Source organism: Alligator mississippiensis, chromosome 8 (assembly GCF_030867095.1).
Source record: "Alligator mississippiensis isolate rAllMis1 chromosome 8, rAllMis1, whole genome shotgun sequence".
NCBI classification, from domain to species: domain Eukaryota; kingdom Metazoa; phylum Chordata; order Crocodylia; family Alligatoridae; genus Alligator; species Alligator mississippiensis.
In genome coordinates this window covers 50,461,881-50,489,784 of record NC_081831.1, presented here as the reverse complement: position 1 = coordinate 50,489,784, position 27,904 = coordinate 50,461,881, and the positions used below count along the sequence as shown (strand labels likewise).

At 42.6% G+C, this 27,904-nt stretch overlaps 1 protein-coding gene across 5 annotated transcripts in view; it reads left to right on the top strand.

Moving 5' to 3' along the window:
• LOC102570037 (protocadherin-11 X-linked) overlaps positions 1–27,904 on the top strand; it is a 1,294,105-nt gene that overhangs the window by 79,951 nt on the left and 1,186,250 nt on the right. For all 5 annotated transcript variants that reach the window (XM_019487929.2, XM_019487928.2, XM_019487932.2 and 2 more), the window contains exon 2: positions 24,829–25,412. In XM_019487929.2, coding sequence (XP_019343474.1) covers positions 24,873–25,412 — 540 coding nt within the window. In that variant the 5' untranslated portion in view covers positions 24,829–24,872. The remainder of the gene's footprint in view (positions 1–24,828; positions 25,413–27,904) is intronic.

The window sequence follows — 27,904 nt, the reverse complement described above, 5'->3', positions numbered from 1 at the left end:
GGATACCATTAAGGAGTAAGTTTTACAAATGCCAGTGGATTTTTGAAAGGCAAGTTATTGTCTAAATTTTAATTTGATTCCATTTGAGTTCAATGGAGTAAGATCCAGCCTTGTGTGATTTTTTTCTCTTTTCATTCATCAAAAATATTTTTCAGTTTTTTGTTTAACATAATACAGAAAAAAATTCATATCACCCATTTTTTCCTTTTCTTGTAATTTTTTTCCTGTGGTTAACTGGACAAAACAGGGTAAATTTGTTGCTCAGGTTAAACTTATTTTGTAATTCAGATAATGCTGCAGCTGCAATTCTTAATTATATCTGTAATATGTATATAGCACCTTGTGTCCTGAAAGAGTCTCCAAAGTGCTTTATAGATGGTATATACGGGTATTGCTTTTCACACCACCTAAGTTCTCTTCTCTTGTGGTGCCAAGTGGGGCTAGGAGTAAGGAAAGGACTAAATTTAGTTTATCCAACTAAAAGTATGAGGTTGAGGGAATTTAGTTGTGCTAGAATGGTAATGTGGACTTGAATTTATGTATGGAATTTTTACTAACGTGCCTATTCTTGACAACAAGCCTATGTATCATATTCCATTCATGAGGTAAACTCATTCAAATCTATGTATTTAATTTTGTTCTGTTGTCTTCTTATTTTTTATTATGCCACTTTGGTTAGAAGAATTCTTTTTTATCATTAAATGGTTGCATTTCACTTGCATTTTGTTTTTTATTAGAATTTGGTAAACAAAAAAATATAAAAAACTAAAAGATTACAGCATTTGTGCACATGAAAATGTAAATTAAAAGATGGATTCCACAGTCATCTATAACTAGTTATAATGCTCAAATATATCTATGGGGAGCAAGCTTTTCCCTTCCTGAAGTATCAAACCTCATATTGGGTTTAAATTCTGTAACCTACAAATATACCATATTGGCACCATATATAAATATTTGAACAAATGTGAAGAATAGTAAAATGGTTCTAATTTTGGGTGAATGTCTTCTCAAGTCACGTGAAAAAGAGAAAAAGATACGACTGTTGACAACAAAACATTATGTATTGACCCTTTGTTAAATGTTTACTAGTGATAATTACTTTTTAAAGTTACTTTTAAAAAAAGAAATAAAACCCATATACATTGGTAGAAGAATCGTTAAAAGTTGTAAACAAGTCCCCTGTTACTGAGCAGTAATACATACCAAGCTCTTTCCTAAAGCATTGCAAGGGCAGCATGGCACACATAATTATCCTTTTGGACTGTTTTTGTACCATGACACTTTTTGTTAGAGGAACTAGATTAAGTATGTGTCATTTTTACTTTCCTGAAAGGAATCACAAGGAAGAATGTGAAACTACTTAAACTATCCTCATTTTTCCTACTCATGGGAAAGATTATGCAGAGGAAATAAAAGGTCACGATATTAAAGTCCAGGGCTACATATCTACACTAATGTAGTTACTTCAAGATCTGTTAATGGGACTATTTGATTATGATAAAACTGTTAGAGTTATGGGGGTTTACAGGATTTGTTCCTTCGTTTACCAGCCTGCAAAAACTGGAACAAGCTCTGAAAATGGCAGTAAATTCCTCCATTGTGACCATCTTAAGGAGCTAGAACAAGAATAATGGTTAAAATGTATTTTTTTGTATTTGTTTCAGGACTGTAATCTATCAGTCCTATTTTAGGTAGTCATTTTGACCACTAGGTTGTGTGTTGGGGATGGTATCTATTTAAGTTTCAATAACATTTCCTTCCATTCTTCCTTCCTGTGTTCCTGCTTTTTCTTGTGTGCTGTTCTGATATGGTGGTTTGCCAGTCCATTATCAGCTGGAAAGTTATTCTACAAGATAGTAGAATAGGTAAAATAATATGTGTGCTGTGGATATACCAGAATAGTTAGAAATAGACATTTTAATTTAAGTGGAAATCATTAAAAAAAGAAGACGTAGCCAGAAAACTCTTCAGAGCAAAGTTTAGTAATCTGGAAATAGAAATGCGCTACGTGACATGATCGTCATGGATGACTTCAATTACCCAAACAACTCTTGGGAGGAACACTTGGTCAAGTTGGATCAGTCGCTTTCCTTTCTGACCTGCATCAAAGACCTTTTTTTGATTCGGGAGGTGCAAGGGCCAACCAGAGGTAATGCTCTTCTAGACTTGGTCCTAGCCAAAGGAGATGACCTGGTGACTGACTTAAACATAGAGGGCAGCCTGGGCAACAGTGACCATGAAACCATCACATTCACTGTCCATCACAAAGCTGACAAACTAGATAGCAGGATTGAAGTATTGGACTTAAAAAATGCAAATTTCAACAAGCTCAGGTCACTAGTAGTGGAAGTGCTGCGGGACCATGGACCAAAGGCAAAAGGAGTACATGAAGTGTGGTTGTTCCTAAAGGACACAATCTTTGAAGTGCAAAGGAAGTCCTCTCCCACATGGGGGAAAGGTAGCAAAAGGTCTGGGAAGCCCTCTTGGATAAACAGGGAAATCATGGTCTTCTTAAGAAAGAAGAAAGAAGTGTACAAGTAATGGAAGCTTGGGGCATGCCCCAAGGAAGACTATACAACAATGGCCTGCACTTGTAGGGAACAGATTAGAAGGGCTAAGGTGGGAACTGAACTAAAATTAGCAATGGGGATCAAGAACAACAAAAAGTCCTTCTTTAGGTACATAAGGAACAGGAGGAAAATAATGGGAGTGTGGGGCCACTGCTCAACAACTCAGGACAGCTGCTTACTAGTGCTCAGGAGAAAAATGAACTCCTGAATGACTACTTTGCTTTGATCTTTCACAGGGCCAAGGGGAAAAACATGCCAGATAGGACATAGAAGGAGCAGGGTAGGAATGACTGCCTTCCTACTATTGTCATAGAACTGGTTAGAACAATTAAAAAAAATTAGACATATAAATCAGCAGGCCTGGATGAACTTCATGTGAGGGTGCTGCAGAATCTGGCTGAAGTCATAGTGGAACCGCTGGCGAAGCTCTTCCAAAACTCGTGGCACTCCAGAGAGGTCCCTGAGGACTAGAAGAGGGCCAGTGTTTGCCCATCTTCAAGCAGGGGGGGAGGGAAGACCCAGGTAAATATAGGCCAATTAGCCTAACTTCTATCTCAGGGAAAATCCTGGAAAATTTCATCAAGGAATCTATAGGCTTGCAGAAGGTAGGATTCTGAACAGCAGCCAGCATGGTTGTGGGAAGCTCACTGTCCAAGTTCACGGACAACACCAAGTTATGAGGAAGCGTGATCATGCTTGAAGATAGGCTGCAGATATAGGTGGACCTAGACAGGCTGGCAAGTTGGGCAGATCGTAACCAGATTAAGTTCTGAGAAGTGTAAAGTGCTCCACCTGGGGATGAACAATCCCCTACACACCTACAGCCTTGGTAATGCCGATCTGTTCAGCACTACAAATGAAAGAGACTTGGGGAAAATAATTGACCACAGAATGAACATGAGCCGGCAGTGCGATGCTGTAGCCAGCAGGGCAAATAATACTTTGGCATGCATCAATTGATGCATCTCCAGCAAAACCAATAATTCTTCCACTCTACTTGGCATTGGTGAGACTGCATATGGAGTACTGCATCCAGTTCTGGGTGCCACACTTCAACCAGGGTGTGGAAAAGCTAGAGAGAGTCCAGAAAAGGGCCCCCCATATGATCAGAGACTTGCACAGCAAGCCATATGAGGTAAGGCTGAGGGACCTGGGATTCTTCAGCCTGAAGAAGAGAAGACTGAGAGAGGATTTGATATAGCAGCTTACCACTACATCAGGGACATACATTAAGGACTTTGTGAACAACTGTTCCTCAGAGCACCCGCGAGGGAAACCAGGAGCAATGGTAATGAGCCTGAAATGGTCTTCCAGGAGTTTAACATTAGGAAAAATTTCTTCACACCTAGGGTGTCCAGACTGTGGAATAAGTTCCCTCCAGAGGTGGTGCAATCACATACCTTGGAAATCTTCAAGAGGAGACTGGACTGTCACCGTGACCCCAGTTGTATTTCCTGCTTGGTGCAGGGAGGCTGGGCCCGGTGATCTTCCAAAGCCCCTTCCAGCCTTACAATCTGAATCTATCAATCATGAGTGTAAATCCTAGGAGAACGAATATTCTGTCCTTTTTCTTACTGGGCAAAACATAACACAGTAGATTAGAATTTACCATATTGTTTGGGTTTAGCTGGAATTAAAATATGTAAATGTATCACATTCTTTTCTTAATAAGATTTTCCAACAGAAAAAAATAAAACAATATGCAGGATGTATATTTTTATAAGTAGTTTTTACCTGGGAAATGGAACTTTTAGATAAATAGGAAGGGGAAATGAAAGTTTATGAAACAAAAGGTAATTTCAAAACCCATAATTGATCCTAGAGGCTTCAAGCAAAACTATTGTCAAGGCAGTGTTTTGTTTCTTGTCTCTTTTGCCTGGTTACAAATCAAAATGCCTGAAGGGCTTTTTTGTTTGTTTTTCTTTTTTTCATTTGTTGGGGAAGTATAAAAATTGACCATTTTGTATTTGCAATTTTTTTTTTTTACTTGTGCTCTATGTGACAAGTAGATTAGAAGTAAAATACAGGCTGGGACTATATTAACATTCCCAAGGGAAGAATGACCTTGGCGAGTAGCCGTGACTAGAGTGAGTTTCTGGAACAACATTTAAGTACATGATTCTGGGAACATGGAGCTGGTATGAAAATGCAGCCAGGTAGCTTTGACTTACTGAGGATTGCTTTTTAGCTATAGGACTGCAGGTTAGAGGTTCCACAACTTATTTCTTAGGGGGAAGCTCTCCTTATTATACCTCCCCATATGTAAGAAGGAATATGAAAAACTGTGAAGAAAACCTTGCAGGTTTTTTTTTTCTTTTTCTTGCCCATAATTTCATCTCAGAGGAAAACCAGCATGGTACATGACTTATAGCTCGTTTTGTTGATTTGAAATCCATTATCTTAGATAATAAGGGTTTATTGTCTGTATTGGGCTTATTTTATATCACTTTAAATTGTAATTGAATGAATGTACCCTGACTTTTGTCCTCTTTTCTACAAACTGAGAAAAGGAAAAGAAGCCGTCATTGCCTGAGGGTTGTGTGTGATCTGTCTGTCATGAAAGACTTGGATGTAGGAAAACTGAACAGGAAGAACCATGGGGCTTGAGTGTACAGGTTTACCTCACTTTAGATGGCTTCTGTATGTAAGAATTCACTCTTATGCATTGACCATTTTTATACCAACATTTTTTTATATGCAAGATAAATTCACTCTTATGTGATAGGTGTGGTGGAAGCCTGCAGTCAACTGCTTTGTATGGTACATTGTGGGAGTGACATGCACCAAAATATAGTCTCCTGTGTGGATCTGTGCTCCTTGCTTGTTGTCTGCAACACGTGTTTCTGTAGTTGCCATCCCCATTATGATAGTGCACTGTGCTTGTGTGTACTCTTGGTGAGTACCAAAATTGTTTTGTAAAAGTGGTAGAAATGGGTCTGGGGGTCAGTACAGTTGAGGTCTTAGAACGTATCTTTATTTGTTCCATTGTAAAGTGGGTTCCCTTTATGCCAATTTGAGTTATGCACCGTTTTCCAGGAACACATGTACAGCATAAAGTGAGGAAAACCTGTATACCCTGGGAGACTGTTGCTTTTAGCCTGAATTTTGGCTGGATAGAAGTTGCTTCAGGTCCTTACAGGCTGCAAGAAAGGTGAAACTTTTTTTTACTTCCACAACTGAATGATGTCTTAACACTTTATTTGTTTAAGGGAGAGTGAGTTAAGTTGGGAGGAGAGGGTTGTGTAACTTGGTAGGGACACCTGAAGTATGTCTCCACCCATGCGGAGTTCATGCCCCAGCAGTAGAAGCAGCCCCCTGACATTGCTTTTGTAGCAGTAGTTGACTGCATGGACACCATGCTGCTCCTGTTGGAAAAAACAACTGAGGCAGACAGTTCTTTGGTTGGTACCGTCAGAACATCTCTTCTTTTGGTTTAGGGACACATTTAGTGGGGGATCATGACTATATTGAAGTAAAAAATATCACCATTTCCTTGAGTGTATTTTAATCAGTTGAGTGTAGATAGTTGATACCTAAACAGTATTCCTACTCTTCGATTCAGAAGCACCTGAATTTTTTAGTGGTCCCTACCACATCTATTTTTCTTCATGTTTCATGATGGTGATATGTTACCTGGATACAATGTGCTAATGCAGAATGCATTAGGTATAATATGTGTAGTCTTCACTTTAGCCATTGCTAAGGGATTGATTGCAGATTACAAGTTGCTGATTTGTAATTTTGCATTAATTTTTATGTGAAAGTGAGTCACATAGTCTAACCTGAAATAAGTCTAGCACTCAGGTAAATTAATTTACTATTTTAGCATCAGAATGCCTTTTCAGCAGCTGGTGAAGCAAGCAATTTTATCTCCTTATCAGAAATGCCATTTTAGATTAGATGTAATAAATGTAAGCATCTTTCTGTACCATTTTCTACTAACCAGGCCCTTTTGCTTATTTATACAAAACATTCAATATCATAACTCTAGTGCAGTGGTTCTGAACCTTTTCAGACACAAGGTACCCCTCCATAACAGTTCTGAATTGTATGGCACCCTGTTTCAAAAGGGGTTTACCTTCTTGGAGAAGGGGCAGAGTGGGGCTGGGGGAGCAGCCAGACAGGGAGAGTCTGAACCTACCCTTATTTGCTTATCTCCTCACACCTGAAGCTTGAGCTTGTCTTTATTCTTCTATCTCCTTACATTTCCCCTGTCACCCTTAAACAGAACTCATGGCACCCTAGTGTGCCCCAGCACCCAGGTTGAGAATCGCGGCTCTAGTGAGCTGATTTTCTTGCATTGTTTTTTGTGGCAAGCTGTATTATTTATAAGTTTTAATTGCTGATGCAGTGCTGTTCTTTGAGCAGTAACATTTAACAGCATTATGGACTTTTTATGTACAACACTCTTTCTATGTAAGTAATTGAAGTAGACATCTTGTCATCAGGGAGATCTTCACCTTTTTCCCTGTGCTTTCTGTTCTCATCCCATAAGCCTGAACTCAATATTTGTGCAAAGCTGTTCCACTGCTAATAGATGTGCCCTCTATTTCCCTGTATTACCAGTTTAGAGAGAAAGTTAATGCAGCATGTGATTACTATTTTCTGAAATAAGTGACAGTCACGGTGTTTTTTAAATATTTTCAGGTGTGATAGCTAACTGTGTTTTCCCAAATAGGACACTGTAGTTTCATTTAGCAAAAGGGGGCCTTCAGTTATACATAGATTAATTTGGAACAGTAAAAAGAAAGGTGCTGACCCAGTATGCTAGCCGAGCAGTCCAGTTAGTCCACACAGCAGCAGTGCCCATTTGTGGCATGTTTAGGATTGTATTTCACTTTTTATCATATTGATACAAGTTGCAATTTCAAATAAGCATGTCACAAGTCTGTCACAAGTCATATATCTGTCACAAGTCACTATTAATAATTTGCAATGCTATTTGGCAAAAAACGATGGCCTTCCACTTTCTAGGTCTCAACTTCTCTACTCTATGTGACTTCAGCAATTGCAAGATTTCATTCCTGTTCCTTGTCTTTTCCTTTTTTAATTTGATGATTACTTTTCCTTATAGGACAAAGGGATAGGAAACTAACCAAGATAAGCATGGCATGGCTTATATTATAGAATAAATATTTATTATATTGGATAAAAAACATATTTGTGGTATGTAATAGCGACAGTGAAAATGATGCAGAAGTAACCTCCAGTTCAGAGTTATTAAATCTTTGAGAAGGTTTGCTATTAGTTAGCTTTTCCCCCAATCATCTAGTTGGGGGATAGCTTTGCAGGGTTGCTTACTGTCTTTTGAAATCATAAGAACTAGAGGTAAAAACACCGCTTCAGTTTAAACCAAACTAAACCCCTGCGGTGTGTACACCATGGTGGGGGCCCAATCCTTACCTGCCTCAGCCGGGGGGGGGGCGGGGCAAACTGCCAGTGGGCTGAGTGGTCCCTGAGCTGGAGAGGGGGCTGGTGCTTCCCTCTGTGGCAGCGGCGGCAGCCCCCAGGTAGCACCCACCCACTGGCACCTGGCTTGGGTGATCCTGGGGGGCACCACAGCTGCAGAGGGAAGCACCGTCCCACCCTGCAGCTGTGGAGGGAAGCACCGGGCCCATGCACAGCTCAGGCAGGCAGGCAGGCTCCAGGGAGGGGAAAAAAAAAAAAAGATCAAGCTTGCCACTTCTTTTTTCTTCAGTGGAGCCTGCCTACATGGGCTGCTACCAGGTGACACAGCCCCTGAGCTGAGTGGGGCCCAGTGTTTCCCTCTGCAGCTGTTGCATTTTGTTAGGGTAGCAAACTAAAACACCTCAGAGGTGTTTTACCTTGCTACGTACCAAAGTCATTTACAGTGCAATGCGCTACCAACAGTGTAAACAGCAACACTATTAAAGCGGTGCAAAAGGGCAATTAAACCACTTTAAAGGCCAATTTAGTGGTGCGTACAAAGGCCCCTAGTTGTTGATATCTATGGAATAAAGTTGATAATTATGTATTATTAATGTCAGCATTAAGCAGAAGGATACACCTATTCAGAATCCTGAGCTTATGATATGATATTGTGCCTCAACATCTTAAGACTTTGAGCAATAGCTATCGTAAATGGGTAAGATACAGGTATGTCATGTCTAGGCTGTGTACAGGCATTACGTTTTTATGTGGAGAATTCCTGTGCTCCTGGTAGGAGAGACAAGTAGGGGTGCACCGATAGAGATTTTTGGAGCCAATACCAATAGCCGATTTTTAAGGAGACATATCAGCTGATACTGATCCGATTTCTGATACCAGCCTGGCAGCTTGAAGAGCAGTGTCCAGCTTGTAAGTCTGTTGTGGTGGAAGGGGAGGAGGAAAGGGCGTGGGGAGGGGCACAGATTGAGGCCCCTATGGGTAGAGGCTGGAGCTGGACCTGGGGCAGGCACTGCCTAGCCAGGTCAAGGTGGGGCACAGGACAGAGTTGCAAGTGGCTTGTCCAGGGAGCACGGGGAGTCTCCTGCCACTGCACACCCCCTGGGAGGGCATGGGGGGTGTGCCCTCCAGATCTACGCAGGGTGGGGTGGGGTAGCTGCTTCTGCAGGATGGGGCTAGGGCCAAGGCTGCGTCAGGCTCGTCCTGGTGGGAGTTTTAAGCCAGGCTGTGCTCAGGCCAGATGGCAGCAGCACTAGGAGGGGGCTATGGGGGGGCTGCAGCCACCCCAAAATTCACCGTACCTTCCCCCAAGCCCCTCTCCCAGTGCCACTGCCTGCCCCAAGTGCAGCCTGGCTCAGTCCCCACCAGGAAGAGCCTCATGGAGCCCTGGCCCCAGCCTGTCCTACCCCACATAGATCTGGGGGAACATAGCCCCCCATGTCCTCCCAGACGAGTGGCTGGAACAGTGGCAAGAGCTGCCATACTAGTGGCTCCCAGGTGAGCAGCGCACAGTGGTGGGAGCTGTCCCCCCACCCTCTTCATGCCCCTCAGATGAGCCACAGCTCTGTTCTACACCCGCCCCACCCAACCTGGGCAGCACCTGCCCCAGCCACACTCCTTCCCTCACCGCAGAGCCTTTGATCTGTCTCCCCACACACCCCTTGCCTTCTCCCTTCCCTTCCAGCACAACAGACTTACAAGCTGCATGCAACTGTCTAAGCTGCTGGGCTGCACTCCTTGCTGCCTACATGCTGTGATGTGACTGCATGCATGCACAGACCATTTATCAGCCAAATTATTGGCCATATTAGGCTGATTTCTGATACAGGAAATTTTCTTTATATCAGTGCTGATCTGATATTGGACTGATGTATCAGTGCACCTCTAGAGACAAGCATAAAAATGTGTATCTAGTTTCTCTCAGGAGAAACAATCCCCTTCCAGGAGAAATTCTTCTAGGTGTCAGCTGGGAAGATCTCCCCTGTGAAAGTGTTTCCCTTGCAAGAATGAAGACTTGTATGTTGCCCTCCCCGTCAGTCCAGACTGCCTGGTTTGTGGTGCTAGGGGCTTTACCTCATTGCTTCCATCTCCTTCTGGACCAGGAGAAGGAGAAGAGGCTGCTGCTCCTTGCCTCTTCCCAAAACAGACAGTCCCAGAGTTTTGGGGTGGAGAGGTTTGCCCCACTACTCCTTCTGTGCTCCTGAGAGACTAGGTATAGGGCTCAGGGAGGCTGTCCTTAAGCCCAGTTCTTAGCTACTGCCCCTACCACCCAGCTGAGTTGTGACATTTCATAGCTTATGGGGCTGGGCACCAGAGCCAGAGAAGATATTGTTGCCCCAGTTCCCAGCCCCGCAGTCTTTAAATGCTGCCTACATTGCCCAGCTGAGAGCTACAGGTGGGGGATATCAAAACCTGCAGGGCATAGGAACTGGGGCTGAGGAAGCTAGCCCTGCCCTGGTTCCCAACCTTGGGGGTTTAAAATGCTACATCTCAACCACCCTGGTTCATGGCCCTGGGGCCTTTAAATGCTGTATGTGCCACCATCTGGGCTGCACACATAGCAGTTTAAAACTATTGACAGCTTGTCCCCTCCCTAGACAAGGGATAAGACAGGCTGTTAAGCAATGGGCTCCTGTAAGGGAGGGAGTAGTTTGGGGAGCAGCCCTCTAGTGCTCCTGGTTGGAGAGCTACCTGTGTAGTTCTTCAGCCAGGTGTCTGTAACGCAGGTACATAACAGGTCCTAGGCTACTTTTTTACCAGAGAAATTCACTGGAGAAATTTCAGAGAAATTTTTAACAACAGAAATGAACACCTGTCCATGGCTTTGGGTAACTGGTGCTTAAGTTGAGATGGAAGTTTCTTTATATAGAATCAAAGTTAAATTGGAACCCAGGTATCCAACCCCTTTTTGCCCTCCTTAATGTATCTGCTTTTTGAGTTCCATTCTTTGCCTGACTTGATTCAACTTGTGTGTTGCAATGTCTGGTGTATGTTTATAGGTATTAATATGTATGTATATGGGAAACCAGAGAACAGTTACATTGTCTATATCATTAGAAATATTTCATTTTCTTAGGTGTTGTCTAGCAAAAAGAAAAAAATCTGCTTTGAAAGACACCTTTCGCACCCGCTTTCTTTGCAGTTCTGTTGCCATAGCATCCCTTTCAGTACAAGCACAAATGACAGAGTAGAATCAGGTTTTTTATTTGCATGGAAGAGATTAAAAAACCCCACCAAAACTTCAAAGTAATATATGATCCTAGAGCTCAAACAATTTAAACTAGTGCTGGTCATTTTTTCAGCTTGCAGAGACAACTGCTTTCCATTAAAACTCCAACACTATTCAATATATGAATGTACTTTATTGGTTCAGAAAAGTTTCCTATCACAGGGCCTACATAAAATGTAGCATTAGTATTGATCTGACATAACACTTGATATTTTAGTGGTTCAATTACTTCTAGTTATCATCTTTAAAAAATAACATATACATTTGAATTTCAAATAAACATTTTTTTATCAAAATTATTTAACTGTATAATGCAGGGAAGTTGAAGTTCTGTTGACAAATCCTTTAAGTCTTCCTCTTGTGAATTATAATCATTAGAAACTTTCAGTGGGAATATAGCTTTATATTATGGAATGGTTCTCTCTTATTTATCTAAATTACATATTGGCACTTTCATTATGTTTCATTCAGAATTTATTTGGACATTTTCTTCTTGAACATTTTGGATCAACGAAGTCTAACCTTTGTATATTTTTTTCTCCAAGCAAAATGTGAAGTAAAGACTTAAAATGTGTAAGAAGTATCAATGGGAACTGTGACATAAATTGAAAGGGGAGAGGGTTGTGGGCTGAGTAACGAGTTCTATGTGCTTCCCTTCCCTCCACTGAGCACCCTCTGGAGGGACAAATGGGGGGGTTAGAAGGAGGTTGGATTGAATTAAAAAAGGCTACCTGATCAAAGGTAAGTTGAGATGGGGACAGGTTAGAGGGGTATGAGTGAATGGGGTGCAAGCAGGATCCATGGGTGGGAGCTAGGGGGGGCTAACAGGGTCTCTGGAGGGGTTGGGGGGTAAGAGGAATTTTCAGAGAGGATTGGGAGGGCCTAGCAGGGTCCCTAGGGGGATTGGTGGAGACTGGGAGGGTTGGTGGGTTCAAGGGGCCAAATGGGGTTTTCTAGGGGCTTTGAGGGATCAGGAGGGCTAGTGGGGTGTGCAGGGGATGGGCTGGTATCTGGGAGGGTTTGGTGGGATCAGGGTTATCATGGAATCCACAGGGACTTGGGGGAGAATGGGGGGCTCTTTCACCCACTCAGGCTAGGGGCTATTTTTAACACCCCAATACTACCCACCCGCAGACAACCAACTGCTTCCAGCAAGCCAATCTGCCTCCAGTCCCACCCACCTGTCTTCTCCCTCCATCCTGACTTAGAGAGCCAGCCAGGTCCTAGCACTGGTGAATGCTGGTAAAACTAGCACTAGGAAAAGCTTGAAGGATGGGGGGATTTAGTGGCCTCAGGTGGGGGTGGGGTGGGGGCTGACTGGTCTGCTGGGGGATTTGTCTGTCTGGGAGACTGGTGAGGGTATGGGTGAGGAGGAGGCTAAAAATATCAGTGCCAGGGGATGGGTAGAAAAAGGGCATCCCTGGGGCTAGAGCCAGCTTTTCCCAGCCCCAGGACTGCGCTGGTAACTGTACAAAAGTTCTGTTACACCAGCTTTGCTAGACCCGATCTAAGTTGGATTATCTCAGAGGTAGGGTTCTCTTGATTGGGTGAATCATTTTTAGACCTGTATAATCTTCCTGGACTTTTGTACAGTTTGCACTTAGATCCCAAGTTAGGTCAATATAAGTGTAAGTTCACCGGTGAACTAAATTAGATTGGGTGGTTATTTTTAATGTCATCTGACCTTCCGCTAACCTCCTCAAATGTCTGTACCTAGCCTCAGTTTCTCTCAGAGGTCTGCTATCTAAGCTCTGATAGGCTCCATTTATCTAGCATAATTAAAATGTCCTGTACCTGCACTCTGTTAACTTATAATTTCTAGTGAAAAATATAATTATTCATCATTGAAATAAAATAATGTTTGCATGGGATGAAGAGTCTAAAATGAGAAATAGCAAACTTAATAAAACTTACATTAACCACAGTGTAAAACTAAGTATGAAACCTGATTTGTTTATACCATTTTAAATTAATATAAATACATTAGACTTCCTTTTATTATGTTACATAACAGTTTGTCACACAATTTTCAGATGAACAGTTATCCTTTGGAAAATGCTGTTTTGTCAAATTTGAAATGTTTTGTTGAAACATGTTGAGTTGAACAAAATACGGTATTTTAACATTAACTTTTTAATTTTATTTTGTCCTTTTTTCTTTTTAATTTGTAAATTTAGATTTTATATTATTTCTCAAGTATATTTTACAGCACTTACATTATGAGAACAATACTTTTTCAGTACGATTTTTCTAATGTTGCTGAATCAAAAATTGCCTGAATTTATGTTCTGTGACATTTTAACATTTTGAAATATTGACCTTTTGGCTCTATTTGATAGGAAAACAGATTTTAAACTTTCAGAAAGTATTTGCGGAGGACAACTCTATTTTCCATCCAACACCATTTGACATTGTGTTTTTTACACCAATGCAAATCAAATTTACATTAAATTTATATTTATTTATGCAACCAAGTCAGAATGATATTGTAGAATAACTTTGTACTGGTGTAAATGAGTGCACAAAGGGCAGGGTAGCAGAAAACCAGACCTGTTTAATACAATTGAGTTGATTATGAAAGGAAAGTTAGACCTTCATGGTAAACAGTTCACTTTCAAGGTATTATTTGACAAATACATTATAAGAAAAATACTTCTTATGGCATATATTTTCTGCTTAGATAACGTGTATATATGGTAAAGTGTGCACGCATGTGTCTGTGCACATGTGTATATGCACGCGCACGCACACACACACACACTTTACCATATATACACTTCATGCTTACTATATACATACTTTATCTGAGCCGAAAAATGTTAATTACAATAATGTATATTAAACGATATGCATAAAAATAGGGAAAATGAGTTTACATCAAAGCTCCATTATTAATGTATACCAATTAAGATTGTGGTGTAGTGTGTAAGTATTTGTTAGCCCTTTTTATAACAGGCTATTAGTTGGTTAGAAGGCATTTAATAGATTACTTCTGATACAAATTTGTGATTCCTGATGGAATCATTTTTTCTTTTCTTTTTTGAAATTGTGTTTATTTACAAGGGATGCACAAACTCCTTTCATTCTCCCCAAAACAGAGCTGGAATCAAGGAAAAGAGGTCTGAACCACTTTCAACCAATACTTCAAAAAAATAAGGGACTTCCTTATTTTTTTTTTTTTTTTCCTCTCAAGGTCACCCTACGAGGGGTTTCCAGGCTGTGCTGGTACTTCTTGCTGTCTTTTTACTGAGACACACAAACCTCCATCAAACAATTACCAGGGAAATCCTTACAGTTACAAAACTCAATTTATGGTAGATCTTGAATGTGCCTTTGTTTTACTTGCCAGCTATGTTTTGATGGAGGCCCCCCCCCCTTTTTTTATTTATTTATTTATTTTTATTTTTTTGAACAGCTTGGTTCATAAAATAGCTTAATTGTTTTTTTACATTTATCTCAAATGATGGGCACCTGTTACCACTGACTTCAGCGTGGTCTTCAACTTCCAATATTATATTTATACATGGCTAGGGTGACATACAGACAGACGGGCCTTAGCAATAATTAGAAGTTTGTTTTGTATAAATCATAGAATCATAGAAAATGTGGGTTGTAAGGGACCTTAAGAGGTCATCTAGTCCAACCCCCTGCTCAAAGCAGGACCATCCCCACCTTGACCATCCCAGCCAAAGCTTTGTCTAGCTGGGACTTAAAATCTTCCAAGGATGGAGATTCTACCACTCTGAGTAACCTGTTCCATTGATTTACTACCCTTCAAATGAGAATTTTTTTTTCCCAATATCTAACCTAAACTTCCCTTGCTACAACTTGAGACTTGCTCCTTCTGTCATCTGCCACCACTGAGAACAGTGTAGTTCCACCCTCTTGCAAACCCCACTTCAGGTAGTTGGAGGCTGGTATTTGAACCCTTGTCTGTCTCCTCTTCTCTAGATCTTCCCTTAGTCTTTCCTCTTAAGCCATGTCCCCCAGCTTCCTCACCATTTTTGTTGCCCTCTGCTAGACTCTCTCCAATTTGTGCACATGCTTTCTGTAGGGGGGGCAAAAACTGTATACAGTACTCCAGATGTGGCCTCACTTGTGCTGAATAGAGGGGAATAATCACTTCCACTGACCTGCTGGCAACACTCCTACGTATACGGGACAACAAGGGTACACTGTCGGCTCATATCCAGCTTATTGTCCACTGTAACCCCCAGGTCCTCTTCCATAGAGCTGCTGCCCGGCCAGCCAGCCCCCAGCCTGTACTGATGCATGGGATTATTCTGTCCTATTTGCAGGACTTTGCACTTGTCCTTGTTGAACCTCATGAGATTTCTTTTGGCCCAATCCTCCAGTTTGTCTAGGTCACTCTGAATCCTAGCCCTACCCTCCAGCTATCTACTACTCCCCCTAGCTGAGTGTCATCCGCAAACTTGCTGAGGCTGCACTTTAAGATCTCTCTCAGGTTGTTGATGGGGACATTGAACAAAACTGGCCCCAGTACCGACCGCTGGGAAACTCCACTTGATACTGGCTGCAAACTAGACATTGAGTCATTAACTACTACCCTCTGAGCCCAATGCTCCAGCCAGTTTTCTGTGCACCTTACAGTCCATTCGTCCAGCCTGTACTGCCTTGGCTTGCCTGCAAGAATGCTGTGGGAGACCATATCAAAAGCCTTGCTAAAAATCAAGTTACACCACATCGTCTAGTCTCTCCACATCCACAGAGACAATCACCTTGTCATAAAAGATAGTCAGGTTGGTCAGACATGGCTTGCCCTTGGCGAGTCCATGCTGACTGTGCCTAATCACCTTCTTCTCCAAGTGCTTAGAAATGGATTCCTTGAGGATCTGCTCCATGTTTTTTGGGGGGAGTGAGGTGAGGCTGACTGGTCTGTAGTTCGTTGGATCCTTCTTTTTCCCTTTCTTAAATATAGAAAAGGGCAAACGTAGTGCCCAATCATCCAGGACCTATCCTGATCACCATGAGTTTTCAGAGATGATGGTCAGTGGCTCTGCAGTCTCATCAAACAACTTCCTCAGCACCCTTGGGTGCATCCCATCGGTATGTGTAGCTTTTCTAAATAGTCCCTTACCTGTTGTTTTGCCTCTGTTGGCTGCTTACCTCCTCCCCAAATTGTGCTGCCTGGTGACAGTAGTCTGGGAGCTGACCTTACCTGTGAAGACTGAGGCAAAGAAAGCATTGAGCACTTCAGCCTTTTCTGCATCCTCTGTCACAAGGTTGCCTCCCCCATTCAGTAAGCAACCCACACTTTCCCTGAACCTCCTCTTGCTACCGCCATACTTGCTACCGACTTGTGTTTGTTTGTTGGACATGTGCAATAGGTTTTGATGATGATGGTGATTGCCTGTGGTTATTTTTATGCTTATGGTTTCACAAGCAAACTTAGCACAAGGACCTTAATTCACAGGAGGTGCCTTGAGTTAGTTTTGCAATCCCTGTGCTTATAATAAGGTTAAAAATACTGTCCTACAGACATCAGTTCCTAATGTGTTTACTGCATTTTTTTTCCTTCAATATTGGAGTTCTGTAGTACTCTCATAAACTCAGAGTATGTAAAGAAAATATTGACATTATATGGCCTTGCCTAAATGACAGCATTTTAAACATTATTTTTTAATTGAGACTAGTATGCATTTATTATTATCATTGTGGGAGGAAATATTATTTACACAAACAATAGTGGATAAATTGTATTTATCCAAACAATAGTGGAAATAAAATATTTATTTCCTGAAGTAATTTTTTACTAGTACTGTATAGCGTGTGTGTGTGTGTGTGTGTGTGTGTGTGTGTGTGTGTGTGTGCGCGCATGCATGCAGTTCCTTTAACAGGATGTGAAGATTTTTAGTGGTACATTGACTTTAATATAATACACAAGCAGGTATAAAAATAGCACAATATCTATCTATCTATCTATCTATCTATCTATCTATCTATCTATCTATCTATCTATCACATTTTTGTCATTAAGTGTATATTGCTATTATTAATAATCAGTAGTTGTCAGGAACTTTCTTAATTACTTATTTAAAAGTACATGATTTTTTGTTAAAATGGATTTTTAAAATAGCTCTTTATACTGTACTGTCCTTTCACTCCTGAATGCCTGTCTATTGTTGAATGGTAACTAACACCAGTTTACCAAAATGCTGTGGATAATACATGTGTAAAATTTATATTAAGTTCTGTAAATGGTCACTTTTGTCATTACATTATGTGTGTATATTACTTTATATGTAATTGCCCCATTATTCTGCATAGTACAATGACCATAGCTGGATTTAGGCACAAGCTAAGCAAGCTATAGCTTAGGGCCTCACATTATGAGGGGTCTCTAAGTGTTGGCTGCCGGACCGGAAGTGATCATGGACTGGCAAACCGTGGCCCTGCAGAGCCGGGCAGAGAGGCTACAACTCGTCCTGCAGGGCCCGTTGTTTGAGGCTTGGCCTACCCCCGACCCAAGGGGTGGAAGTACCTTTACCTGTGTTCCGGGCTGGAAATTGCAGCCGCGGGGCTCCGTGTGGTGGTCCGCAGTTTGCCAGGCTGCAGTCATGGCCGCTTCTTGTCCGCAGTTTGCCAGGCCACAGCATGGAAAGGTTGAGAGCCCCCAGTTTAGGGCCCCACCTTGTCATAATCTGGCCTTGACAATGACGGTCCTAATTTAATGTCTGTTGTTTACATTGTAGCAAAATTGGTTAACTTCATATAAATTAAGTGTATAGCACCTTTCAACCCTGTTGTCCGCTTTGTACTCTGGTTAAATGTATTCTGTTTAACTGCATACTTGCTATAACTGTAACCATCTACTTTGTAATTAATTTTACTTTGTTTAACTACTCCAGAAACAGTGAAGAGGGATTTTAAAGGGGTACTATTAGAAGCATTCAATTCCATTTCATGACTGCTATTTTTCCTCATTTTCAAGGCTTTTAATAGTAGTTCAGAAATGGACTACCATATAGAAGCCTTGAAAATGATGGGAGCTAGACAGTGTGGGGGCTACAAATATTATAGGAGAGGTTCTCAATCAGGGTGCCATGAGACACTTTCAAGGGTGCCATGGTGCAGGTTACTCCACTGCAGCAACCAGGTGGTATTGCTCAATAAACCTAAAGCACTTAGACACACTTGCTGCAGCCTTTTCTGGTTGCACCCCCGCAATCCTCAGAGAAACAAAGGTGTGTAGGGCAGGTGGAACTATCCTAACACCTCTGTTTCTGGGAGGAGCCTGGAGGGGCCAGACTGAGAAGGGCTGGAGCAAGAGCAGGCCTGTCTGTTGGCTTAAATTTATCTGGCTGTGCACTGAGGCATGGAGGGTAGTTGCACCTGGCTGCAGTGCTGGCAGCACCCTAATTATGAACATCTGAGGTAAACTGAGACAGAACAGCAGCAGTTCTCAACTAGGGATGCCAGCCAATTTAAAACATAGAGAGGTGCCGTGACTCGTAAGAGTCCCCTAATTTTCAAGATGCCCAATACCAGTCCCAAAATCATTATGACACGGCGGGATCCTGCAGGAGGGCCGTGATCTCCTTAAGGTCCCTCTCACCGTGTCAAGGCCGGCCCAAGGACACCCTCTTCTTCTTGCCCGCCACGTCTTTGATGTTCAGTTTATGTTGGGAGGCTGCCTTATACCGCCTTGGGCACGGCGTATCGGATCCTTTGTCCCCGCAGTTTTCCCGGACTCTTGTGATCTCCCCGTACGATGGGTGCTACTCAGGCACCCTAGCCTTATGGGCTACGCGTGGCTCCTACCAACCCCTAATACCATGCCCCAAGCTTCGCAGATGTACTGGACGTTGGACTGTCAAAATACCTGCCCGCTCTCCCAGGCCTTCTCTAGTGCTGCCCCCTTCTCTGGGGCCTTCTCTACATAGGGTGCTCCCCTCTTTGGGGCTCGCCATGCCCACCTGGGGCTTCCCAAAATGCTGCCCCCCTTCCTGGGGTTCATCACACCCGCACTGGGCCTTCTCAATCATGCCCCCTCTCTGGGGTCTCAGTGCCCTTTCTGGGCCTCCTTTAAAAGTGTTGTCCCGCTTAGGGACCCTTTCCCACTTTGGGACTCTATATCGAGCCTCCGGTCTTTCAGGCCCACCACGCTGCTTCCCCTTTTCCTAGATGCTGTACCGCTATCCCCTTTTCCTGGGGACCACCGCAGCACCCTGTCCTTTTTTTGGGCGCACCATGCTGCTAACCCCTTTTCCTGAGGTCCACCGCAGCACCCTGCCCTTTTCTTGGGTTTTCTGCAGTGCTAGCCTGTTACCGGGCTCATCATGCCCCTCTCAGGCTCCTCCCATAGTGCCCCTCTCGGGCTCTTTCTGGGCCTAGGGTCTCCGCACCCCACACCGCTGTGCCCTGACTGGCACCTGGATCCCCACACTACTGTGGGTCTCCTATGAGTGCGCTGTGCCCTCACTCAGGCGCTGGGTCCCCCCCACCCCTCTGGGGGTCCCTATGAGGTCTCCTCCAACCCCTTATAGCCTCACCCTTGCCACCGGTCTTTCAACATGACAACAACAATGCAAAACAAGCCCCTAGGCTATAACTTAACATAAGCCACCTGGCTATAACGCAACATCATTGCAGTCTCTAGAGCTACTTCCCTTCAGTCTGCTCAAGCGGTATTCACATCCCAGCTCCATGAGCTCTTGCCCCTCTAGCTACTAGCAGGAAACTGCTAGTCTGGCTTCAGCCCTGGGCTTTATAAGGGACAGGCCCTGCCTCCTACAGGCATCTGATTCTCATTAGTTGCTCCGGCAACCCACACCTGTACTCCCTAATCACCACTAGGACTCCTTATGCACTGCCAGAGCTTCTCCTCTGGCAGTTTTCCCTTCTCTAGGAGCGGGGCAGTGAGGTGCACCACAACACATTAGAAATATTGAAAGTTAGGAGTATTAGTCAATTTCAGGCTGTTAATATTCCACACAGTTGTTTGTACCTGAGGAGTATTTTTTACATTAAGATTTGGTAAGTGCGTACTTCATCTTCATCAGTTTATCAGTTTGAGACTGCTCATAAAGAAAGTACCCAGTAATCCCATTCAGGTTATAACATAAGGATATAGTTTTGGGTAAAAGAATGTATGCATCGCTGGGTGCATCTACATGTGAAATTAACATGCCTGAATAAACTCCACTGCAGTTTGCACCAGAGTTTATTGCTCCCAGGCACTGCATTTATGTGTGTGCCTGGGACCACAGCACATCGAGCTAGGTAGGAGTAGCCCCAGCTAGTAGGAGACCTACGGGGTCAGCCTTCCAGACCAGGGCTGCTCCCTCCAGCTCAATGTGCTGTGGAGGGGTTGCCTGGGGCACAAGGGTTCTTCAGTGTGGGACTAGCTGGCAGGCAGCCCCTGCATTGAAGCACCCGCATGCCCTGGCTAGCCCCATCAGTGTTTACATGTGTGTTGTGGCTTGTACTTAAGTTTACAAGTACCAATCTACAGGAGAGTTAATTACTTTACTTCAGCCTAATAGGGCTGCATGGGTGGATGCTGAGACTTCACTGTGGAACTAATTAGGCAACTCTGTAGTAAATATCTCATGTAGATGTACCCTCCAAATCCTTATTTTGTGCTGCATTTTCCATATAAATTTCATCCGAAAATGCTTTGCATCTTTAAATCATCTTGAATAGACAGTAAAATCAGAAGAGCAAGGGAGGAAAGATAATTTTTAATACAAACATTGGAAATATATGAAATTGGGTTCATATGGTCCATATCCCTTGTAAATCACTGGCTGGTATAAACTGGAGAAGTTGCGTTAAAAAAAAAAAAAGTAGAACGTGAATTTAGAAAAAAAATGTCCCAGGTATATGGAACTGTCAAGATTAGACTTTTGAACCAAGAGAAGTTAAATTTTATAATGCTGCATTTTATTGCACATGAAGAGTTGTCTGCATTTTCTGATTTCTTTTTCCTGTAAAGTACTCTCTTGGAGAGATTAATTTATATTTAACTATAAATTGTCTCCTTTCTCAGCAAGTGTAGAGTTTTCATGAATCTGAAATGGAATAGGCTGAATTCAGAAAACGAGCTGAAGAATGTGGAATGTTCTCCCCCTTCTCTTGCAGGCTCATATTTATCCTGTTCAAATAGCAGTTCCATAAAATGAGTTATTAGCGCATATCAAAGCAGTTAAGAAACAGTACTAGTTCACTTGCAGTCAAATCTGATCAGATTTAGAATAATTTAATCAAGCAAAAAATGCCTAATACTTGTCTAATAATGTCTAATTCCAAAAAATACATGAAGGTTAGCCTGTCAGAGGCTAAAATCAACCCTTAAAAAATTCTTAACCAAAGAAGAATGAAATAACAATTCCCAATGAAGTTACCAGCCAGTATCCAATATAGATAGACATTGTGGAAAAGCGCTAGGCATTTACAGGACTAAGCCTATTAAAAGCCCACCTTGGTTAGGGACAGACGTTACACATAAGCCAGTTTAAGTGATTAGAAACTGGTTTAAATCTGTAACGGAACAGACATTCAGCGCACATAAACCACTTTGAAAATGGCTGAAACCTGTTTGAGATAAACCTGGTTAACTGATTTGGGTCAAACCAGTTTACAAAATGTCTCTCCCAGACCCCTTGCTGGTTTAAGTTAAATCAGATTCCCCCAGCATCCCAGCAAGCCCCCTGGGCTGGGCCGGGCCGGGCTCTCTGGTCCAAGGCAGGGCTGGCCCCTCCCCTCTGCTCCCTGGCTAGAGCTCTAGCAGAGACTTGTAGACACAGCAGGGTCTGCTGGCTTTCCCGTGTCCCCCTGACCCCTCCTCTACTTAAGCAGGGATCCTTTCCTCCTCTCTCCCACAGCACGGACCGTAGCCAGCATGTGGTATGTTAACTAATCCTGAGATGTGTCTGTGTAAGGCAGATAGGACAGTGCTTTTTGGAGCTAATCAGTTGGTCAGCTGGTAATGTCCCTGCATTCCTTCTTTTGGAAAACAGCTGTTTAAGAAGAACTTGAACTAATGAGCGAGGTTTTGTTTTATGAAGGGGTGCTAAATGCTGATAACAGAGCTGATAAATGCTCTGTTATCAAGAGTGTCCTGCTGGGGCCTGGCCATGCCTCCTTCAGCTCAACACTGCAAGGGGAAGGAGGGCTGTTGTAGTGCCCCCCCTCCCCCCCCCCCCCCCCGCTTCTAACCTTAGCCACTGAAGGCATGTGCCGGCATTTTTTCAGTCCAGAAGGGATGTCTGTGCAGTTACAAATTGATTAAATAAATATTATAGATTTCATAGACATTAGGACTGGAAGAGACCTTGTAAGATGATCAGGTCCAACTCACTGCCCAAAGGGCAGGGAGTCAGCTGGGGTCAGATATCCCCGGCAAGATAATCATCCAAATGTTTCTTGAATGTGTCCAGAGTAGGTGCCTGCACCACTTCTGGGGAGAGTTTATTCCAGACTCTGGAGACTTGGACAGTAAAAAAGTTTTTCCTTATGTCCAACCTAAAACAATCTGCCAGCAGTTTGTGACTGTTAGACCTTGTCTTCCCTAGGGGTGCCCTGGTGAACAGATGATCTCCCAGATTCTGATTCACACCCTTGATATACTTATAGGCTGCCACCAAGTTCCCCCTGAGCCTATGCTTTTCCCATGCCTCTCAGCCTTTCCTCATATGGCCTGCTCTCTTGACTTCTGATCATGCATGTGGCTCTCCTCTGGACTCTCTCAAGCTTCTCCACATCCTTTCTAAAGTGTGGAGCCCAGAACTGGACACAGTACTCCAGCTGTAACCTCACCAAGGCCAAGTGAAGTGGGAGGATGACATCCTGGGTCTTGCCTGAGATGCATTGGTAGATGCAAGCCAGGGTTTTATTTGCTTAGCCTAGTCAGGTTAGAGTAACCTGCAAAGATTGAATCAATTCAGGCTCAGGCTTTTTTGAATATTTGTCCCTAGCCCTTGTTGTTATGAAATAGTTCAGATTATAACAACTGCTCCTAAAATTGTTTCCATTTTGACATGAGAACCATTGCAGATGAGCACTCAGGTAAGCAGACCGAGCGCTCTTGTAATTTGTTATTGTGATCCAGTGTTACTGAAGAGTTTTATTTACCTCAGAGTGTTTGGACCTAGGCCCCTTCTTATTTAAAAACTATTTGTAAATTTTGTTACTAGCTGGAGTCTCTGTTCATTTTTCTGTAAGTTATTTGGCATTCTTTTGAGCAGTTTTCCCAGCATGTGTTTCTTAGTGTTTAGAACCGTCATATAGTTTTATTAGCACAAAAACCAGAGGCAGATTACAGAGACAAAACTTAGTCTCCTGTGATTTGTGAGCCGCTCTACACATGCAGATAAAAGCATAAAGAGATATAATGCACAAGTCACACAATTGCACCTCTTCTTATGCCACGTGCTTGGCAGGAGGTGCGATTGTAGGATCACGTATTAGGTCCCATCACTCCTTATTGATGGCCCAGGGGGAGCCCTAGATCATGATGACCTTGGCTGCAGGTGGGGGGATGGCACCAGGAATGCTGCCAATGCTGCCAGACTTATCAACAGCAGGGCACACAGCAGGAAGAACACCGCCACCACTAGAGGCTTGCAGCGGTGGCAGCGTTTTCTCTGCTGCCTCTGCTGCGAGCCCTGCAGCTGAAGACACAGCCCCCTACTGTGAGCCCTGCAGTCAATGAGTCTCACAGCAGCAGCAGCATTCCTGGTGCTGCCCCTGTTGCGAGCCCCACACATTATGAGGTTTGTGGGGGGCAGTATTCTCCCTGCTGCAAGCCCTGCAGATGATCAAGCTTACAGTGGGGGCAGTGTAGGGAATGCTGCTGCCACTGAGAGCCTTGTCAACTTCAGGGATTGCAGCAGGTGGTGCATCCTTGTGGCTGGAATGCACCACCTGCTGCAAACCCTCAATTGATGCAGCTCCCAGCCACAAGGGAGCACTTGGCCACAAGTTCAATTAATGGTGTGGTTAGAACAAGCTATAGAGTTATACATTTTGAGTGTGGAATAACTTTGTAGCTTATTGCTTGTTTTAACACACCTTTAATTGGTTCACTGTGTAACTGGGTCACAACTTTAAGGCAAGATTAACTGATTAACCAGTTAATCATGCCTTAAGTGTAATGTGTAGAGGGGTCCACAGATGCCCATAGACAGAAGTGATTCAGAAGCAGAACAGGAAGTGCTGCGCAGCTAATGGCTGCTTGCATACCATGTACTGTGGTGGACTTGAGAATGTCTGAGCTCCTCCAGGAGGGCACATCAAAGACTTGCAGGTGGGAGATAAATGAGTGCCAACAGAGCAGGGCGTGCTTTAGAGGGGAAGGTTTGTTTTCAGAAGGTTGATTACAAATGTCTGTTGAAGAGGCCCTTGAATTTTGGTGGATCCAGTCTTAAAAATTTCAGGGTACAAAAATGCAGCTGTAAGAGATTATCCACTTTACTACCATTTAGTTGATATGACATTGTTCAGAGTAAGATATAAAGTTTGATTGACCTAGTTTTGCAGCAGTTTTCCAATTACTTGGCTCATGAAAGGCTAAATTTCCTTTTGCATTCGTAGCATTTGACTGGCGTACTGTTGTATGGCTTTTTAATATTTTTTTCCCTTTCCTTTCTTTTCCAGCTGCCCTTGGTGTTCTATAAGAATACTCATTAGCCATTCTGGAAATGGACTTGCTGTCTGGAACCTACCTCTTGGCAGTCTTATTTGCCTGTATTGTATATCAGTCTGGTGCTCAGGAGAAGAATTATACAGTGAGGGAAGAACTGCCAGAAAATGTCCTGATTGGCAATTTGCTCAAGGATCTCAACTTGACGTTGGACCCAGATGTTCCTCTTTCATCTCCTCTTCAGTTTAAGCTTGTGTATAAGACTGGAGATGTACCATTAGTGCGGGTAGAGGAAAACACTGGTGAGATTTTCACTACTGCTAACCGTATAGACCGGGAGAAGCTGTGCTCTGGAATCTTTAGTGAGAACCGCTGCTTTTATGAAGTGGAGGTAGCTGTTCTGCCCGATGAAGTCTTCAGATTGGTCAAGATCAGATTCCTGATAGAGGATATCAATGACAATGCTCCTCTCTTTCCCTCAACCGTTATTAACATCTCCATCCCTGAAAACACAGCCATTAATTCCCGGTACTCTGTCCCTTCTGCTATTGATCCTGACATTGGAGTGAATGGGATTCAACATTATGAACTTCTTAAGGTGGGTTTCTTTAATTTTTCTTCAACACCATTTCCCTTTTTGTCAGTACTAGTCACAAACTCAGCCTATCTTCACCCAGCTCATTGAAATGTAGATTTGTAATATATTGTTGTATAGCTATACACTGGAGGTAATTGTCTCCAAATGTTATTGGATTACTTTGCAGCACACCACACCATCACTTTGTGGAGTGTGTGCATCTAAATGATCATCTCTTATGTAGTAGCATGATGCACATTCATGGCTGTTTAAATTATTCACCCACCTTTTAAATGATATACAACTGGCAAAAAGGTGTTTCTGAACCATCAAGCTGGGTATCTTTGCCAATAAGAGCATGACAGACTCATGAGTAACAACAGCTTATAGTGGACTGAATTCTGCCTATTTGCATTCTTGATATGAGCGGTAGAAGCTTAGCTTAGAAGAATGCTTTTTCTTTATAGTAGACATGATGCAATCTGGGCTTTCCATTACATTGCTGTAAAACTCAATTGATATCAAGGGCATTATTCCTGATTTGTATTGGTACAGATCAAGGCAGAATGAATACATCAGGAAAGCAATAAGATCAGATTCTCAGCTAATGTATATCAGCATAGCTGCTGGCAACAGAGCTATGGCAATTTGCACTTGTTCAAGATTTGGCTTCTATAAAGGGTGGTACAAAAAGGTTTCAAAACTCATCAGTTTTACATGTCTGTCAAGGTGAAGCTGTCCCTCTTTGGGCAGTGTGTTTTTAATATTCATATATTAACATTTGCATGGTGCATAAGAGAAGCCATGCCAGGAAAGAGCAACATGGAACAGAAAAAAGAAAAAGATCTGATACCCATGAACACTTCCCTCCATTAGGCTGACTCAGGCTATTTTTGCAATGTTTAGGTAGGCATATTGGAGGGGAGGGGTGTAATTATTCACAGAGACAACTGTAACAATGTCAGTTTGCTTGCAACAAGCAGAGCATTTGACATTACATGTCAGAATGTACTAAAAGAACAATCTTTTCTCTTTCCCAGTCTGGCAAATAAGAGAATGGGCTGTAATGGAAACAAATGTGGGATAAGAGAGTGGAAAGATAAAATGTAAAGGTATGAAAATACGTGAGAGAGAGGTTTGTGGCCACCATAAAAGACAGTTGGCTGTGGACAGAATTGTTTGACACATGTTGCTCTCAAGTGAAGATTTCCCTTTTTGTGAAAGGGAAATGTGTGTGCCACTTTGTGAGTGCCCTTCCCTGGAGAGTCTAAAAATTATAATTAAATAGTTACATTCTTAAATTCTGGACTAGTATGCAAGGGGTGAAAATGTTTTAGTACTCCCTTTAAGGATTTTGATATTATCTGTGTAGATTTCACATAACTCCCTGAGCAACCTAAGTCACCAGCCATCTTCTGCAAGAATATGTAATGTACATGGGCCTTGCATCACTTGCTTGGCATATTACCTAAGAAACGCTGGGCACATCTACATGTTCATTAGTGTGCTTTAGGTAATACACATTAAACCTAGTACCACCATATTAGCTGAAGAGCACATTTTTTGTGATGCTTTAGTGCACATTAAGTGCACATGTAGACAGTCCCACTGATACCAGTACTTGTCAGCCATTTAGTAAAAATAAAATGCCATCTAATTTTTGCTGTTTAAAATTGTTTGTTGCCTAATTTTCCTTACTGAGTAATGGCCACTAGGCCTCCCTCATTCAGAGAGGGATTTGAACCTGCATCTCCTGCTTCCCAACAAAGAGATCTAACCACCAAATCCCAGGTCAGACATCAACTAGAGTCCACCTCTTGAAGCTGATCCACTGCATCTTACATTTATCCAATTAATATTAAACAGCACTGGAGCAGTTTCTGCAATGCTGGGAACAATTACACAAGGCCACCCCTCTGTAGTATCCATATTTCTGAACTCTTTCTTCTAGATTATTCCTAACCTGTGGCCTAGTGGTGGTTGCAGCACTTCGTTAGAAATTGAGACAGAAAGGTTCAGGTTCAGATCTTCTGTGGGACTTCCGTTCCCTGGGAAAGGGAAGAAAGGGTAGCAGGGAAAAAAAAGCAAAATGAGTTAATGTTGGCCAAAGGGGCATACAAAGGACTTTTATAACTATACAATGGGGACAAAAAAGAATTACTAGAGCAGTTGTAGATTCATTAATGAATGACAAGTAGCTGACTTTAAAATGGCTAAGTGAATTCATTGCTTAAAAAATGTACTCCAGAAAACCAAACCACAACCTTCCCTCCTAGTTCTCCTGACTGATCGTTTGTAAGGAAAATAAAAGGAGAACATCTGGCGAACTTAGAAGTAATAAAGATCTTGACAAAAAAGGAAAAAAAAATGTTAAATTAGGCAGTATAGTTGCTTAGTATACCAAGAATTCTTTGGCAAACTTATTGAACTATGGCAGATTTTGAAAAAAGTCATGTGGATACAGTTTCATTGCATGAGTATCCCATATTAGAACTATTCCCAATATTCTTTAA